Below are 19,152 nucleotides of genomic sequence, written 5' to 3'. Positions count from 1 at the left end.
TTTGTACTAGTAGTTATTCATAATTTATTTTTTCTGTATTAATCTAGGGACAGATTGACGGAAATATTGGGACGAGTAAATAGTATTTTGACCATGTATTATTCTCCCATCGTATTCCTTGCCACATCTTATTCTCCCATCGACATGAATGTATATTTTCGGAAAACTTCTCAACTATTTGACGGTTAAGAGACGAATTACATTTTTCTACTTTTTCTACTGTATTATTCTCCGGTATAAAACGAAAAGACAAATAAAAAAAATTATATACAGAAAAATCAATTTTAACGGGAATTGTTTGTAGGACCCCCACTGTTCCATTCCGCACGTGTAATTTCTTTTTCTTAATTCGCCATGCAATTTGAACGTGAATTCTTCTTGTATACATTTACTCAGCTAATTCAATAGAATTTTTCACACAAACTGGGAAAAAAACAGAAAGTGAAAGAAGTCCTTGATGCTCTATCAAGTGCTGAGTAATGCATGGTAGCAGCGAATCAATTGCTATCCTCCCCCTCCCTAATCGGCTAGTTATAAACTGACCTCATATTTTATCTCTTATCTGGAGATGAACTGTGGGCTGCTTGATGAGCGTTACAACAATTGCTATCACAGGCATGAATCAGAAATGTCTCGGGCCTCGATGAGTTAAGTTTGGTACAAGGATCGTTGGCATTCTCTGAGTCAAAATCAATTTGCTTGATGAAATAACATTCACACTACCTCACAATAACGAAGACCTGATAAGTTTACATGGCCGAAAAATAGTGAATATCACTTCAGCAGGGTCTCCATGGCTTCAAAGAAGAGTGCTGCCATCTCCGGGTTTGGCGTTTTCACAGCACATTTTACACCCACAACACCAAGGACACAAGTAAGTTCTATCAGGAAAGGAATTCCTCTAGGAATCTTGGCTGATAAATAAAGCAAATCTTTGTTGGCATTCCTTCGTTTTGCGACAAAGAAAATGTTGGATGCAGCCAAATGTTCGATGGTAGCATCAACATTGTTGATGATGGAATTTGGCAAGTCCTTCCCCACTTCGTTTGTATCTGGCAGGGATTTCCAAGTCTGCACATGGGCACACAAGACATGAGGAAATCTATTTAGACATCTATTGAATTTTCCCAGACATTAGATCTTAACAGATAAAATCAACCTTGATTTTATTTGTTAAGATCTACAGGCAATGTTTCAAATTGAAATGCATTTGTTCAACAATGAACTGTCTTGATTTTGAACTGGTTCGTTATGAAAAACGAATGGACTCACAAACCAGGTTGCAAAACTGGTTTTGTATGTTTTCAGCCTATGGCAGAAACATAATACAATCATTTTAATTGACTAATCAAATAGACAATAGGTGTAGTTTGACAACTGACATTTCTTGTCGATTGAGAATCCCCACAAAATCTCAGTTTAAAATTATATGGAGTGCTCTGTCATAGTAGGAGGAAAAAAATAACATAAGCAATATCTACATCCAAGGAAAGGAAGTTCAACTTGCTGGTGAAAAGCAACATCTTTCTCCAACGAAAATAGAACTTCCTAAGGTTGATGATCTCAAAAACAAGTTCTGATTGAGAATGAGCATCTACCTCTACGGTGTATGAGAATGAGCATCTACCTCTACGACCTTAAGGGTCACACTTTTGGTCAAATTGAAAGAGAGTCTAAAATCCTTCTTCATTGTCCCAGACAAACAATCTAGTTCCTTTTGCAATTTCTTGCATTATTTTAATATCGACCACTTAGACAACTGTCAACCTTTTGAATCTGCCTTTTATGTACTTCGTATAAGACGTTGGTGAATGCAAACAATAACCGTCGAGCGCATGGTGTGTTACAATATATACTCTCTCTCCCCTTGTCCCTCAGAATTATACCTAGCCTTAAAGTTTATTTTATCTTATTTAGGGTGTTAATAAATCTTACATTTTGTGACAAATGATTATTCCATATGTACTTATTTTCAATTGTAAAAGATTCAGGCATAGAAGGTAGCTAGAAGGCTCCATAACTCTAATTTCATTCTTTTTCATCGAAGGAGCAATACCCAGTATCATAGATGTTTACTTTAACTTCGCCCAGCTCTGTTCTTGCTTTATATCCATATATTTTTGATTTCCTTATAGGAAATCAACTAAAGAAAAGAATGTACATCAAAGGAAGCAAATTTCTTCAACAATCCAGGAACCAAATGATCTAAAATGACCCAAAAAGAATCAGATCTTGGTCATTTTTTTAAAACTTGGCACTTACATGAATAATGAAAATATACTTCAAAAAATTTCTTACCTCAAGAAAAGTTGCACGTTCCATTCTACCATCTTCGGCAAAGAAAACATGCAATGAAATTTTGTCACTGAAGTACCAGACTGGCTGCTGATTATTTTTAACTGCAACTTGCAAAAGTGTGCTGGGAGGGTCAGGTGAGGCATTCTGGAATAAAACCATTGGCAAAAGTGTCCTCACTGAAGATCCAGGTTGCAAGGATGGAACCTACAAATTGTAAAAGGGGATGCAAGAATATAATGATCAATATCGAGCCATCAAAACACATGTCACCAGATTATAAAACTGGGTGACAAATTAACCCATCAACAAACATACTATTGAGATCATATAAAAAACAATCACCTGCAAAGGCCCAGCAGCTGCAAGACCAAATGTATTTTTGTTGAACTGTATCATGAACCCATCTAATACACCCTGTGTGTTGTTCTCAAACATTATAGCATAATATATCTGGCCATTTTGGCGAGTAAGGTGTGCGCTTATCTGTAAACCTTGTCCAGTAGATGCAGGAAGTAATACAGGTAAGGGAGGTCTGAATAGACAAGTAGAAAGGATCAATCTGAGTGAGAAAAAATTCAAAAAAAAAATACAGTATAACAGATGGAATAAAAAAAGGTGAGGACCCATACTCAGTAGGTGTTGTTGGCTGGTCTATAGGGACAATAGTATTGTCGATGCCAATTAAATCACCTAGTAAATCTGGCACGGGTGCAGAGATTTCTGCTGTTGCTTCCTGCAGCTTTGTTTCAGCATGAGAAATGTTACTAGGAGAAGCACTTGTACCATCGACAGCATGAGACGGTGTCTCGGAATAAGCAGTTTCTCCTCCCTCAGCATAATCATCATCCTCTGGTCTAGTTGCAGCTGACTTTGCACGACTTATAAAAGTATCTGGTATCTTATGATAAACAGAAGAAAGGGTAGCAATATTTGTGAGGAGCTCATCCAGGAGTGACGGATCAAGTTGGTTTGAATCATCATTTATTACTGGTTTTTCAGCTAAAACAACATCTTTAGCAGCCTAAGAGAATGAAAATGAAGATATATTATATAAATATCATATTTAAAATATAATATCTTTCAGTTTTGACTCTACCTCAGGATCAGTAGAAAGAAGGCGCCAATAAATGTATGCACGATCACGCAAATCAGGATTGTCTGTTTCCATCGTTGCATTATTAAGAACAGCCTACCATATATAATTTATCTGTATTAGAATTATGAATAAATAATACTAACTGAAACTTATGAAGGTGACCACGTAATACTTATAAAATGTCACTCTCAGCCATAAGAAACTCAAATGGAAAAAAATATCAAATTACATCACCTTATTACCCTAATTAAATTAAGATAGGCAACATTTGCAATCTGTGATTGACTCGAAAATAAATGGAAACATAATTTATCTTTCTTCCCAAAATTCTGCAGGTGCCAACTAACATGGCTAGAATGCAATTGGTTTTCAAAGTTTAAGCCAGCTCGAACCTCGAAATGATAATTCATATCTTGGTAGAAGTGTTAAATAATTATATATCACTAGTAAACCCTTTTTTAGAACTCATAAAAGAAAGTGATGCTGAAAATCATTAGCTTATTCACTATTGTCCAATTTGTCTGAAAATTGATAAAAATTCATCGAACTTTATTTAACATAATTAAAAAAGATAATATATCTTTGACCCAAAAAAAGCGATAATATTACTAGTGGCATACTCTTATGCAAGGTTTAAAATCTCGACCCGTGTCGAAATTTTAGTCTTGGACAGGAACGATGCGATTTCACATCGTGCTGATATGATTTCAGTATTTTTTTAAATATAAAATATATTAATTAAGAATAAAAACTAATCTAAATATTTAAAATACAAAAATAAAAATAAAATATTTTTTAAATATATGTATAATTAATGAGATAATTTTATTATGGTTTAGTTAACCCTATTTAAGTTGATTGAAATTATTAAACTACGTTCATTTAATTTTAATGTTTGAATTGTTGCGCTAGCGAGACGAGTCCGCCACAACCGTGGGACTCTTGCGACCGCCACAGGGCGCTCGACGAGTCTGCCGCCACCACAAGGCTCACACGACGAGTCCGCCACCACCACGAGGCTCGTGTGGCGAGTCTGCCGCTGCCACAGGGCTTGTGCGAAGCCTCCTCCGCGATCATGGGGCTCATAGGATGCCTTTAAGGCCGTACGTGGGTCTCGGAACCTATGGAGTGTTGTTATCAGTTTTGATCTACCGGCGGAATGGTAAGTTCCGGCCGTTTCGCCCGACACGGTATTTTAAACCGCTCTTATGTACAATTGAATGACAAGATAAAATAATCGTAGCTAATCCCAAATGTGCTCATGACTTATTTGTGTTGATGCAGCCAACAAGAAAAAAGGATTTGTGCCTCAAAATTGCAATGAAAAAACTAGGTGAATGTGACCGGCTCCGAGGGATAATCTAAATCCGTGAGTGCCAAAAAAAACAAAAAGAAAAATAAAGGAGCAAATTGCCCATCTTAGGAAATTTAATAGCAAAGTAGTCATGTGTCACTTATTTGCACTGACAATGAGTGTTGAATAACAGTCAAATTAAAAAGTATATATGGTAGCAAAAGGTGGAATCCGCCACCCTAGCGGCTCCACACGGTCGGCTCTACGACCATCTGTGAGGAGGTAAATCAGGAATCTATAGTGGGCCAGTGCGGAGGAGGGCTTTTTTTTTCCTCGACTTTGCCGAGATTCAATCACTTGCCCTATGGTAGCAACTCTGCTCCACACTAGCCAACTCAACCTTACCCCCAGGGGCCAAATAAAAAAGTATATAGTAAATGCAAATGAGTAACATGTTACTAAAGATTTTGCATGATATTTCAGAGATCTCTGAAATAGACATCCAAATATTACTTCAAGAATGCAAACTTCAAGAATGTTTGCATTAGATGCCACAAACAGAACCATAACAGCATGTTGCCACAAGAAACAGAAATTCATTTCTTCCAGATAGTCTCAAAATCCTCAAATGGCCCGTCAAGAGATCTGAAGTCTACAAGTCTAATCTTAACTTGAAGAAGAGAGACAAAGATGAACAAAATGCTTAGTAAGAACAATTTAAATTTGTTTTTAAAAAAAGGAATATTAATTACTGAACAAAATTGTCTCCGTGCATTGTCAGATATAAGAGGATACAAGAATATCTATGCTTGTATAAGAAGTAAGAAGAATAAACAACACCTGAATCATCTGTTGAGGACCTTCAGTTGGCTTCTTAAGAAACAATTTTACTGTTGCAGTGAGCAGTTGCAATTGTACTAGTGCAGGTTCTTCAGGGAAAGTTTCTAGAAAGCTTTCTAGGAGCTCATCAGCATTGTCAATCCTTTCAGCATATTCACCAATTATCCATATCATTGATGCCTGAGACAAGCAATGCATTTTTGATGTAACAAGGTAAAAAGAATAGCATAACTCCCATGACAAACAGATACCTTGGCCTCTGGCTCATCTAAAGTGTCCAAACTTTCACATAGTGTTGCAATGATGGATTCATAGCTGAAGAAAATGCAGAACTATATAGTAAGGATCAAGAAAATGCTGCAGGACATATTTCACTTTGAGATGATAATGCAACAAAACTAACAGCTCACACCAAGCAACTTAACTCACGTGTTAGGATAACGTCGGAAGATATCCTTTATGACAATGATAGCCTCTTGCACAACATAGTTGACTTTTATCTTTATCAGCTCAAGCAATACGCTGATGCACCGTTCAGCAGCCCTCTCTAACTTGATGGCACAACGTCCAATTGCACGCACACCCCTTCTAACAAAGTCTACATCTACTTCTGTGGCATACTCTTTGAATTCCAACAGAACCTGCAGTGGATAAATTAGCCTCTGAAATAGAGCCATCAATACCAGTTTGTTTTCTTAGTCCAGACAAATATGGCAGAATGCTTCTATAAACAACCTTCAATGAAGTCAGTGTTTGAAAAGGGTCCATCAATGTCACTTCTTCCCAAGTCTAAACAAATTTTTGCATAGCATGTAATATATACTGACATAGGATGGAGACTATAAGGGCTAGAACAGAATTTGGGTTGATATAAACACAAATTTTTCCATTTTGAGTACCATCATCAACCCAAATCCTAGATTGCATCAGATTAACCAATTAACCTGGATTGCCTTAATAAACCACTCTTTTGTCTAAGCATTTAGCTATTCTTAATGTCAGCGCTAAGGAAGTGAAGGTGTCCATTTACTGTGGTCACATAAAGACAACATTTGAAAAGTATTTAGTATGTGCTGAGACCAGAGAAGAGTGCATAAGATTCCCGTAACAAAAAGTGTCTTTCATTGATTAAATCAATAAAGAGACTGTGTGCTCCTCCTGTTCAATGTTCACACCTTCATTCTGTAAGCTTTTTAAAAGCCACACAATAGCAAAATAACAAGTTTCAAATTAGCTGCTTTTTTCTTGCTATAAAGTGATGATAACAAGCCAACGGGTCACTTAACACAATAGAAACCAACATAATCACACGTCTTGTACCTGGTCTATGTTCCGATCTGAGGCTAGCTTTATCATAATCTCCAATTTTTCCATCTTAACATAAATTGGGTCATTATACTTGCAAAAGAAAACCTAAAAACGAAGCATAAGAAAAAAACAGCAAAGTCAAGAAAAAAATAATGAAACTTCAGTAAGGAAGCCAAATCACACTAATGACTAACCTTGATCTCATGTGCAAGTATTGTAGGCCTTTTCTGAACAATAAGATTGATGTTCCGCAAGGCTACATACTGAATTTCTGGTTCTGCAGAAAGAAGAGTTACCAGAGGTGGAGCCATCTTCTTGCAAAGGTTTCGAATTACATCAGTACTAGTGATAAGTTCCATTTGCAGAAGAATCATCTGCATAGAAATTTTGAGACATTGTCATATTTGAAGCAGAAGGGGAGTCTTGGTGCAACGGTAAAGTTGTTGTCATGTGACCGAAAGGTCATGAGTTCGAATCTTGAAAACAGTCTCTTGCAAAAAGCAGGGTAAGACTGCGTACAATGGATCCTTCCCCGGGACCCCGCATGGCGGGAGCTTCATGCACCGAGCTGTCCTTTTTTTTTTTGTCATATTTGAAGCAGAAGAAACCAACCAATAGATTTCTTGGAAAATATATTTAGTTGGCCAAATGTGTTTTACTAAGCAATAAGCATAAATTTGATCTTATGTACATGCATTGATTTGAAATCCAGCAACAAGATAAAGTAAAGATTTAAGAAGCATACTCTGTTAATCATCTAATATTTCAGTGAACACAAATGTTTCCTTATGCTGTCTTAAAGAAAAATAGTGAAAAAATTGTTTTCTGAAGTTCGACTCACATAGGATAAGGGCTAATTTCTCATAAAAATGTGTGGTAGCACTTTGAGCTAAAGAATTAAAGAACCAAAATCACATGTTCACCATAAGGCAAGCAACGAACGAATTTTATAAATTAATGATTTCACAATTGAAGATTCTAGATAGCACAGGTATATTCCTACCTTGACAGCAGAAAGCACGACAGCGCAATTTGCATGTTGAAGGCGTGGGGTTACTCTCTCAACTATATCTTCAGCTTCTCGAGCATCAGAAGCTTTATACCTTGATAAAGCATCCAAAATGAATACTTGGCCCCATCTGCAATGAAATTATATTGAGACCACTGCTCAAATTATGAGCTAGCCATTTGTAACTTGAATTCTGAATAAAGGCATATCATTTTGCACATAATCGCTTAGACTTGTTGGCTAGTTAGGATCAAAATAAAAGAAAATTGCAAGCTCAGCCAGCAAAAAGATGACTCTCATCTAGGAAACAACATAATCTTTTTAAGGAATCTTGCTTTCGTGAGAACTCTCTTGGAGCATTGAAAGAGTAGTGGGTAAGAAAACAACATTCAACTTTAATGTAAATGACCTTATCTCAAAGCCTTCGCCAAACAATTTATCTTTCGCACATTCACAAAGGAACTACTAAGGGAATTCAATAGTGACAATTTGAGCTTCAATCTATTAAAAAATTAGAGCATTGAAAATGTACATATATCTAACTCATATCAATACATAACTTGGTTCAAGTGATTTCTTTTAAGAAACACTAAATTTCAGTTGAAATTTTCATTATAAAACAATGATCCAAGTTCCTTAGAATGCAGCAAACCTTTATCTTAAAAATTAAGATTTCTGAATTTCTAGGAAACCACCTAGCATTTTCATTGAACATCAGAATGAATGTGAAACTAGCTATATCAGTTCTAGAAAAGGCAATTTTGTTACTTTGTTTTACTGAAAGCAATGCAGTGAACTTGGCATTAAAAAAGTTGAGCCTGTTTCAGATCTTGGGTTTGCATAACTTAATGAGAACTCAGAAATGTGATTAAGCATTTACTAATTAGCAAACATGGGCTTGAACCACAAGAGACTTGAATCATTTGCAATTAATGACACTATTTGAATGACTACTGGCCAGGAAACCACTAAATTCACTTTAGATAACTCCACGTTGTGCACATTTTCAACAAGTGCATTGTCACAGTGGTCAGTAAGATTCCAATTAAAGCAAAAGCACAATCATTACCTAATGGTCTTAAAGGAAGCCAAATGAATTAACTAAGGCCTTGAACAGAAGAGATGTATTTTTGAGGGACTTGTCTTAATGTTCAGGCAGTTTCAATTACTTATGCTAGATCCTTCTCCGACATAACAGAAACCAAGCTTCATGACAATAAACCTAATTTCAGCATATAACAAGGAGTCCACTAAGAAAAACACAACATCTAAAGCATGTTGCTAATTAGACAGATGAAACAACTGCTCCATGAAGAAATAGCCAACTCTGAAGAAGAAAACTTACTCGGTGCATTCATTTAAAGCAGTCAGGAGCTTTGAAAGTGTATGACTAGTAATCTCAAAGATCGATTGACTGCTAGTTTCCTGGATCTCTGCAAGTGCTGCAACGGCATTTGCCACTACCATTGGATTGTTGTCAGATATCAAGTCCTTGAGAATATCCAAGAAACCCCTATCTTCCACTAACTCAGCATTTATATCATACAATTTAGCTACACAAATTGCCGCTGTCTTTCGGACATAAGGATCGTCATCCTGTGTAAACGTATTTACAACTCAAAAAATTATGTGTATAAACTACATAGATGATTAGCACAGTGAAGATCATATTTCAAAACAACTTACACCCATAGCAACTGATATAGTTTGAAAAGAGACAAAAAATGGAAGAGAAAGAACTAGAGAAACAAAAGACCTTTAGACATCTTTGAAGGGGATCACACAGATATTCTGTGATTTTGTCAACACGGATGCAGCCCATTGTCCTCACAGCTAAGGCACGGATCAGAGGGTTAGGGTCTTGTGAGTCCTACAAAGGTCAATGGAATCATGATCAACAGTTGTAATGTGCAAGCTTATTCAATAAATAACTAGTCCAGCAATGCACTAAAGACATTGAAGAAATGTTTTGCAAGCCTGTCTGGTAGAAGTTAATATTTGGCTTCCATGATTAGTCCATTGTTATTTTAACATTAAGAAATATCATATCACGGTGTACAGAAAATATTGTTGCTTCAAGGCTCACAACTTTCATCATTCGCCAATTTTCAATTTGTATGGCATGTTGATGTGTATCTTGCATCAAATGACAATTAAGTCAGCATAGCATCTCTATAGGAAGTTTTATTTTTAACCTAAATTTTGGAGCTAATATTGAGTCAATATAAGCAAAATAATGACTTATTCTACTAATTGTCTGCATCTAATGACCAAAATAGCAAGATAAAATACAACGGCAAAACTGAAGGTCAATTATTAGTTATGTAAAAGATGCAGAGAACACAAGTGATTGGTTCCTAAGGAAATTAAATGTGGAATAGATTGAAATTTTAGTCTACACCCTTGCCACATATAGTAAAAAAAAATTAAGAGAGAGAGAGAAATTGCAGAGATTTGGTGAAAAAATATTTCAATTTCCAAGTGTTAGTTGGTTATAACTTAAATAGGTTATCTCAATATGTGCACCCTACCAAATTAGATTTGGTAGATGACCACTAGTTCCAAAAGGTTGAGCTATTAGATGATATCCAATTATAATATTATTATATATTCAGCACTGTTCCAAATCTAGAATTTGACTAGAGTCAATCCAAGCTCAATATACTGGATTGACTGAATTGGTGCACATTTTTTTACAGCCACTGATGAGAAAGAACCGAATCTATATTTTTATTTTCTAAACCACCATAGGGATCCGAGATGGTAAGTGGTGACATGCTTGCCACATGAGGTCGCGGGATCGAACCGCAGGGCTGTCGGGGCATAAATCCCCCAACCCTGTGCAACTCACCCCACCACCACTTGCCCTCTCAGCTACCGTGATTTACCTCCCTCGTGATGACCTGGGGTCGGGTGCAGCAGGGGCGCTGGAGGCGAGCGATTTCGCTTTTTGCCACATTATTCTTACCTTCATCAGTAAACCATTAATATGGCAGTCACTCCACTAACACAGGGCTCCAACAATACATGGCCAACATTGATCAATCAAGACAGGAGAAAAAACATGTGATTTGCAAGTATATTCCACCTTCACACATATGTTCAAAGCAATTATAGTACAGTGGTTGACTTTTGGCATAGTTTTGCACAGAAAGCACAAAAACATTGAATTTGAATCCTCTTACTTTGGTAACTGCTTATTGTAGAAACACTAGCAATCATGAAAGAGCCTAATCTATAGTTATATATTCTAGCATACCCCATAGATTCAAATTGCTTTATTCATCAAAAATTTTCAGGTATAACTTTTCCGAGCTTCAAGTTGTCAACTCCATTTGTAAACCATAATATGATTCTAAGATAGTGAATTGGTTACATTTAATACTTGACCAAATAGGAATTATGATGCAGGAATGGAAAAAGGTCATTTTAGTTTTTTTATTATTTTTATCGAGTTTGATATTTAAGATATTTTTGTTAATTTCTATCTTTTATATTTTTGGATTTTTGTGTCCGTTTAGGATATTTTATATTTTTAGTATGCTTAGAATTTTTTCTTTCGGTCAATATTTCTTTCCTTTGCATATTTAGAGTTGAAATGTATATAAACGTCATGTTTAGATGTAGAAGACAATTTTGATTAATGTTATTTTTGTTGGAACACTAAGGTTGTTTTTGATGTGATCAGCCAAGTTAAGTTAAGTCCTGTTATGCTTTGATCCTGTGTCTAAGTGTGCAAGAGCTTAGGAGCACAGGAAGTTGAGCGGAAGACGCAGCTAATGAGAAGGACGGCACGGGAGAGAGCCGACGGGCTCGGTGCGTCTGAGGGACGAGGTGCTTCGAAAGAGTACACCGGCGGATGAGAAAGACACGCACGGCGGTCCGAGGGACGAGAAGCCGGAGCGGAAGCCTGCTTGAGGAGAAGGCCGGAAATTGGGTTTGGATGAGCCCTATTCCGCTGGCCGAAATCACCCAGGAGATCACAGCAACAAAGGAGCAAAATGGAGCTACAAGTGCTGCTGGAGGCGCCTTCAAAGACTGTTGAAGGCGCCTCCGTGCCTTCTGTGGAAGGTGCCTTCCATGGCTGGAAGGCGCCTTCAATGAAGTGAAGGCGCCTTCCAAGGCTATGGAAGGCGCCTTCGACCAGGCTGAAATGAGTCGTTGAACGTGGATAAAGTTTTATCCACGAGCGCCTCGCTGGAGGCGCCTTCCAGCCCTATGGAAGGCGCCTTCAACCTTCGGATAAAATTTTTCAAGGGCTATGAAAAGACCCCTAGACCTAGGAAAAATGTAACAACTTATGTATTCACTTTCCTAGTCTTTTCTGAGCTTTCATTGTGTATAAAAGGCTTCTCCGCCTTCAGTGAAGGAGATTCTTAGTGAGCTTTCTACTGCCTTGGATTAACAACCATCTAGGTTGTAACCAAGTTATTTAATTTTATTTTAATTATTTTGCTAACTTGAGTTGAAAGATCGAGAAAGGTTTATTTTATGTTTCAGGCAACTCAACCCTCTCCAGCCGGCTGACCCGGACCAACAAGTGGTATCAGAGCGAGGTTCGCTTTAGGAGGACTAACCGCCGAACGAAGCACACTAGATGGTTGGACCATGCATCTACCCATCAAAGTTCGAGGGGGAGTTCGCGAGCTGAAAAAAGAGAATGGAGGTATTTTTCAAAACAGACTTCGATTTATTATTAATAATGGAATTTGGTTTTGAAGCACCCAAGGACAAAGAAAAGTTTTAATGGACGAAGAAGGAACAAGTCGACTTCGTGGCAAACGACAAAGCAGAGTTTCATCTGCTGAGCGTTTTACCGTCATAAGAAGTCAACCGGATCGGAGCCTACAAATCCGCAAAAGAACTCTGGAAGAAATTCCTGGAACTACACGAAGGAAGCTCGAAGGCGAAACTAGCGAGACGGGACCTACTTCGCAGCCAGCTCACCAACCTTCGATTTGAAGAAGACGAGACCATTGCACACCTTCACTCGAGGATTAAGGAGCTCATCACTGGACTTTCGAATCTCGGAGAAAAGGTAAGCAACCGAGATTCGCTAAGGTACGCTCTTAATGCATTCCCTAAAAATACGAAATGAGCATCTTTAGTAGATGCCTACTATATCTCTAAGGATTTAGAATATGTTACCTTAGAAGAGTTATTTTCAACTTTTGAAGTCCATGAATCGAGATGTGCAAATATAAAGGAGTCGAAGCACGACATTGCCCTTAAGGCAAAGATGGACGAACAAGATTCAGAGTCCTCTCTCGACGACAATGAAACGGTAATGATGGTAAGACAGTTTAAGAAATTGTTTAAATCTAGAAAATATAATCATCTGCAGGGTAGAAAGAAAAGGACAATCAAATGTTACAACTGCAACGAAGAAGGGCATGTAAAAGACAACTGCTCTAAATTGAAGAAAAAGGACAAAAGCAAAGACAAGAAGCCCGTCCAAATGAAAAAACACAAGACCCTTAAAGCGACTTTGGACGAAACGTCGTCCGAATCGGAGGTCGAAGCCTTTTCCGGATTTGCGTTGATGGCAAGTCATCAAGACGAACACGAAGAAAGTTCGTCCAAGATGAGCATCAAAGGCATCGATGAAGAGGGAGCTACATCAGAAGAAAGCAGCAGTTCAGGGGGAGCTACAGATGACGGGATCGACAAGGTAAGTCAGGTACGATCTCTCCCACCTGACAAGTTGTTTAAATTTATGAAATTATTAACTAAAGATTATTGCAAACTTGAAAAAGAAAACAAAGAATTAAAAATAATTTTAGCCAAATCTTGTTTGTTAGAAGATTTTGAAAAATTAAAAATTGAAAATGATAAATTGAGGACACAAGTTGAAAACCTGAAAAATCATACATGTTCAACTGTTCAAATTCAAAATTTTAAAAGACTAAGCTGGTACCTTAGATTTCACAAGGTCAAATAAAAAAATACCCAAAAGTTACGTATCCCCAAAATTCTTGATTAATCCAGTAGGAAGGAACCTATATTGGATTTCAAACACTTGTATAAATTAAAAGTAAAATTGGACTTAGGGCTTTCAAATAGAAGATTAAATATTTGAATTCTTTAAGAAGCTTTGTCTAGAAGTGGTTGATGATCCAATAACCAAGAAGGCCTAATGTCTCACCACAGCCTGAAAGTCAATTACTGAATTGAATATTTAATTGACAAGCTGATAAGCATGAAATAGTTAATTAAATTAATTCTTTCAATCTTTGCCAATTTAATAACTTAGATTTTTTTAAAAAAACTTAGAGTTTCTAAAAATATTGGCGTTGAATTTTTTTTTAACAAAATTATTTTCAAAATTTTTGACAAAAACTTGATAAGTTTTTTTTTTTTTTGGAAAATCTGAATTTTTTTCTGACAAAGTTACCCTTAGATTTTTTTTTACTCCAATTTTTATGTGATAAAGGGGAAGAAGGGAAGATTAAGTCTAGGGGGAGATAGTAGTTAAATTTCCAATTCAAATTAAATTTGAAAATCTTTTTGCACTTTATTACATAATTGCAATTTTATTATCTTGGTATTGCAATTTTATTATCCTGGTATTGCAATTTTATTATCTTTACTTTATAATTAGTTTACCCTAACTTAACTTGGGTTGCTCACATCAAAAAAGGGGAGATTATTGGAACCCCAAGGTTGTTTTTTGGTGTGATCAACCAAGTTAGGTTAGATCCTATTATGTTTTGATCCCTGTATCTAAGTGTGCAGGAACTTAGGAGCACAGGAAGTCGAGCGGAAGACGCAGCTAGCGAGAAGGACGAAAGCCGATGAGCTCGGTGCGTCTGAGGGACGAGATGCTGCGGAAGAGTACACCGGCGGACGAGAAGGACGCGCGCGACGGTCCGAGGGACGAAAAGCCAGAGCAGAAGCCTGCTCGAGGAGAAGGCCGGAAATTGGATTCGGGTGAGCCCTATTCCGCTGGCCGAAATCACACAGGAGATCGCAGCAGCAAAGGAGAGAAATGGAACTGCAAGTGCTGCTGGAGGCGCCTTCAAAGGCTGTTGAAGGCTCCTCCGTGCCTTATGTGGAAGGCGCCTTCTATGGTTGGAAGGCGCCTTCGATGAACAGTGCAAAGGCGCCTTCCAAGGCTATGGAAGGCGCCTTCGACCAGGCTGAAATGAGTTGTTGGCCGTGGATAAAGTTTTATCCACAAGCACCTCGCTGGAGGTGCCTTCCAGCCCTATGGAAGGCGCCTTCAGCCTTCGAATAAAATTTTTCAGGAGTTATAAAAAGACTCCTGAACCTAGGAAAAATATAACAACTTGTGTATTCATTTTCCTAGTCTTTTTTGAGTTTTCATTGTGTGTAAAAGGCTTCTCCGCCTTCAGTGAAAAAGATTCTTAGTGAGCTTTCTACTGCCTTGGATTAACAACCATCTAGGTTGTAACCAAGTAATTCTTGGCCTTTTACTGATTTTATTTAAGTTGTTATTTCTGTTTAATTTTATTTTAATTGCTTTGCTAACCTAAGTTGAAAGATCGAGAAAGGTTTATTTTAATGTTTCAGGCAACTCAACCCTCTCCAGCCGGCTGACCCGAGCCAACAATTTTTAGTCGTCATCTCCTCTTTGAAACGTGGTGTTTTCCTTTTTCAAGATATTCTTGTGTGGATCAACAAGGATTATAAGGTGGCTTCCAATCAACAGATTCGATTGTCGCTTCCGGTATTCGTGTGTGAATCAACAGAATTGATAGTTATCCGTTGCGTCATTTTGGTATCAAAGTCAAATCGTTCTTGTGGAGTCATGTCGCTGAGAAGACAACAACACGTTGACGACATCAACAATGTGTACGAGCGCGATATGGAGAAGCAGGTTCAAGCTATTAGCAAATTGATGGAACAGATGGAAACCAGGTTTGTGGAACAACTTGATGAAATGATGGCAACGAGGTTTGAAAATCAAAATAGAATAAATCCGGTCCAACGCCATCACAGGGCAAACTCGGATGTCGAAACGGGTGATGGAGAGGAAAGGACGTTTATGAAGAGGATGTTCTTGATAAGGAAAAAGTTTTTATTTATAAGAAAGATGTGGACGACAAGATCGAAATATTCGATGATTCAATTTATGATCACGATTCAGAGCATGAGTCGATCCTGAGGAGAGGCCAGACCTCGCAGGGAAGATGACCCTATCTGCTGCGACGTCAAGGAAGAATTCTTAGAGCTCACCCAAACCCTACCCCAACAGTTCGTGCAAGAAAAATTTGAAGAACAACTTGAAGCGTACAATCGGAAAAAAAAAACCAAGTTCCTATCATCCTTTATCGATCTGAGACTTCGAGGTTTTGAAATTCTGTCTGAAAGCAAATCTAGAAAAATAATGTTCTCTGGGAGGCCAAAAGAGAAGGAAGAATTCATTAAGAAAAAGAGAGATCTTATGGCTAGACTCGGTATTGGTGATGTTGTGAAATGTCATATTAAGAAAATTACATACTCTGGAAGATTTGTGGAGGTTGAAGGAGTACCTATGCCCTTGTTCACCAATCAGAAATTTCATGGGATGCAACTTTAGGGACATAATGTCAGATCCATTGATGGAGGCCTTGGAATCTGTTATTGGTGATGGTACTTCTTTGGGTGGAAAACTTGAAGCCACACAAGCTCATGTCGAGAGGGCTAATATGGATTTACTCATAGAACTAGAAGAGTTGCAGAAGATTGAGGGAGTATCTAGCCTTTCTAAATGCTATTTTAACTCCGGTTGGATTTTATCACAGGTTTAGCAATGGGCGACAAGATTGGGTACATTTACTACTTTTGGTTCCTTTGGTCCTTGGTCCAAAAAAAATCAACCCTAGTACAATGTGACACCTGCCTATAGATGTGATTGACCTATCATTGGTCATTGGGTTTTACTACAGGGACAATGATGATTTTAAAGGTTTTTGTTTGCATTCCACCCAACTAGCCGAAAAATCAAGTGGAGCATCATTGTTCAAAATCATCGTCGTCGGTGATACTTCTGAGGATGATGCGGCCAACAATTCGAGGTTGAATTTTCTCCATCTTGGGAAGAATGGTGTGGGAATGGAAAAAAGCAATTTTAGTATTTTTTTTATTATTTTTATCGAGTTTGGTATTTAGGGTATTTTTGTTAATTTCTATCTTTTATATTTGTGGATTTTTTAGTCGGTTTAGGATATTTTGTATTTTTAGTATGTATAGAATTTTCCCTTTGTCAGTATTTTTCCCTTTGCATATTTAGGGTTGAGATCTATAGAAGTGTCTTGTTTAGTTGTAAAAGACAGTTTTGATTAATGTTATTTTTAACCGCCATCTCCTCTTTGGAACATGGTATTTTCCTTTATCCTAGTATTCTTGCACGAATCAACCGGGATTAGAAGGTCGCTTCCGGTATTCGTGCACAAATCAATGGAACCGATAGTTATCTGCTGCGTCAAATTACGTAGGCTATAAACAAGTCATCAGCTACATGATGTCTGGAAGCAGCATAAAACAAAGGTAATCACAGCTCCAACATTAAATGGTAAAGAAGAATAAAGGATTACAAAAGAGAGAAACATATAATTCATAAGCATATCCCTACCTTCACGAATGTATTCACAGCAAGTATGGCTAGATCTGGTTGACTCTTGGCATAGTTTATCAGATACAAATAGACAAGTTTCTTCAGTTCCAGATTCTCTGTTTGCATGCAGTTTACGACGTCTGTGAACAATGATGAAACATCTTTTCCTACAGTCATTGCAGCTATCACCTTCTTCACAGCATCTTTTCTCTTATCCTATAGAGAATATTAGCATGATAGTAAATGCAATGTTCAACCCCATCTCAATCTTTAAAAATAAACAAAAATTTATAACGGTTACTATGATTCAATGGAAGCATTCATAAATCTATAAAACTGGCAACAGCAATATGGTAACAAGTAAAAGGCACAAGAAGTGAAGAAATTGAACATTTGAGCAGGTATTAATTGAATCCATGCTGATATTTTTATCAAGAGTAACTGATAGGGGAATGAGCCATCCAGGTTAGGTAATGGACTGTTGAAAGTGCTTCTATAAGGAAAGGACAGCATCAATGGTCATAGTGCTTCTATCAAGTAACCGAAACTCGTCGCAAATCAAATTGATCGAGATACCCTAAACTATAGTCTGATTGGTGTGTCCATCCACCAAGTCCAATTGAGGTTTGGTTCAAGAAGCAATTCTACCAAGTTAGATTGTCCGTTTCAAAATCTGCGTACGAGAGACTAGGAAAAATAATTTTACCACTAAGAACTGTTATACCTTTATCATATCTTCCGAAAATAGATCTAGCGACACTTGTATTTGATTATATTTTCCATTGCCCTCGTTATTGAGTGCAAAATATATTTAAATGAGAAAAGAAAAACTTGTCACCCGCTAACTCATACGTGGAACCGGACGGGACTAGTTATTTCTCAAAATACACTACTAGGACCAAATCACTATTCGTACAAATTCATTCTTCGATCCTCGAAGAAATTTAAATCTGAAGCATTCTTTCTTCTTTGACTTCCATTTTCTTACGGGCATCAGAACAATAGATCGGAAAATTGAAAACAAAGAACGCGTCGAAGTCAAACAGATTCATCAGATGTGGTGCAGGGCGTCGGGATCCGGCCCTACCCTAGGTCATCCGAAACCTAACTGGATCAGATCCGGAGTGAGAAGAAGAGTACCTTGTACTGTGAATTGAGCTCCTCCTTGAGCTCGGGGATCTCTCCCTTCTTGGTGGTGGAGAAGTATTTGGAGTCGTGACCGCTCATCGCTGCCACTCCGCTTCCTTAGAAAGCTTCTTCTTCGTCTTCGACTTCTACTTCGACTTCGACTTCGACTTCGTCCTCGGCGAAGGGGAATGAGGGGAAGCAGCGGAGACGACAGCGAACGAGGAAGTTTTTGGACTAAAGTGGGAACCACTAGTTGGTTGAGCTTGCTCTTTCGAACAGCCTTGGACTCAAGTCAATACGGTTTCTGGGAACCCGGTTGAACCCGAGTCCGATCTGACGAAACATGGATCAGATATTAATAATCGCTACGCCTCTTCTCGTTTAATTTCAAACATAATTTGTGCTATTAAAACATTTTTATAAACAGGAAAACCTGAGAGAAAATTGTCATGTTGATCGGGTAAGAGATGGTGTGCTACTAATGACATCTCCAATGTAAGATTTATGAGAGGTTTGTAAAATTAAAAAAAAATAAATAAAAAGTCTTGAATCATTATAGAAATGAGGTTTGAGGTTTGAGAGTTTTGTAAAATCAAAAAAATTGAATAAAAAGTCTTGAA

General features: G+C 37.6%; 1 protein-coding gene across 1 annotated transcript; it reads right to left on the bottom strand.

The window, feature by feature from the left end:
• Positions 1-594: 594 nt before the first annotated feature.
• On the bottom strand, positions 595-18,766 carry LOC122004927 (beta-adaptin-like protein C). The gene is made up of 15 exons (XM_042559787.1): positions 18,545-18,766; positions 17,423-17,620; positions 9,602-9,715; positions 9,191-9,441; positions 7,840-7,975; positions 7,031-7,210; positions 6,849-6,941; positions 5,958-6,169; positions 5,780-5,843; positions 5,529-5,708; positions 3,395-3,487; positions 2,928-3,319; positions 2,641-2,830; positions 2,299-2,502; positions 595-1,071 (listed from the first exon to the last, which is right to left on the bottom strand). Exons 1-15 carry the CDS (start codon positions 18,629-18,631, stop codon positions 775-777), a joined length of 2,691 nt encoding a protein of 896 aa, XP_042415721.1. The 5' UTR covers positions 18,632-18,766; the 3' UTR covers positions 595-774.
• Between the last annotated feature and the right edge of the window lie 386 nt (positions 18,767-19,152).

This window comes from Zingiber officinale, chromosome 7B (genome assembly GCF_018446385.1).
Source record: "Zingiber officinale cultivar Zhangliang chromosome 7B, Zo_v1.1, whole genome shotgun sequence".
Classification (NCBI taxonomy): Eukaryota; Viridiplantae; Streptophyta; class Magnoliopsida; order Zingiberales; family Zingiberaceae; genus Zingiber; species Zingiber officinale.
The sequence above is the reverse complement of the archived record's forward strand: the minus strand, read 5'-3'. Positions and strand labels throughout refer to the sequence as shown.

Excerpts from the sequence above, each read along its gene's own strand:
- LOC122004927 (XM_042559787.1), bottom strand. The coding sequence starts at position 18,631 with ATGAGCGGTCACGACTCCAAATACTTCTCCACCACCAAGAAGGGAGAG. Across the intron at positions 9,442-9,601 it reads CCCTTCAAAGATGTCTAAAG|GATGACGATCCTTATGTCCG; the intron begins GTCTTTTGTTTC and ends ACGTTTACACAG. Across the intron at positions 3,320-3,394 it reads TTCTTTCTACTGATCCTGAG|GCTGCTAAAGATGTTGTTTT; the intron begins GTAGAGTCAAAA and ends TCATTCTCTTAG.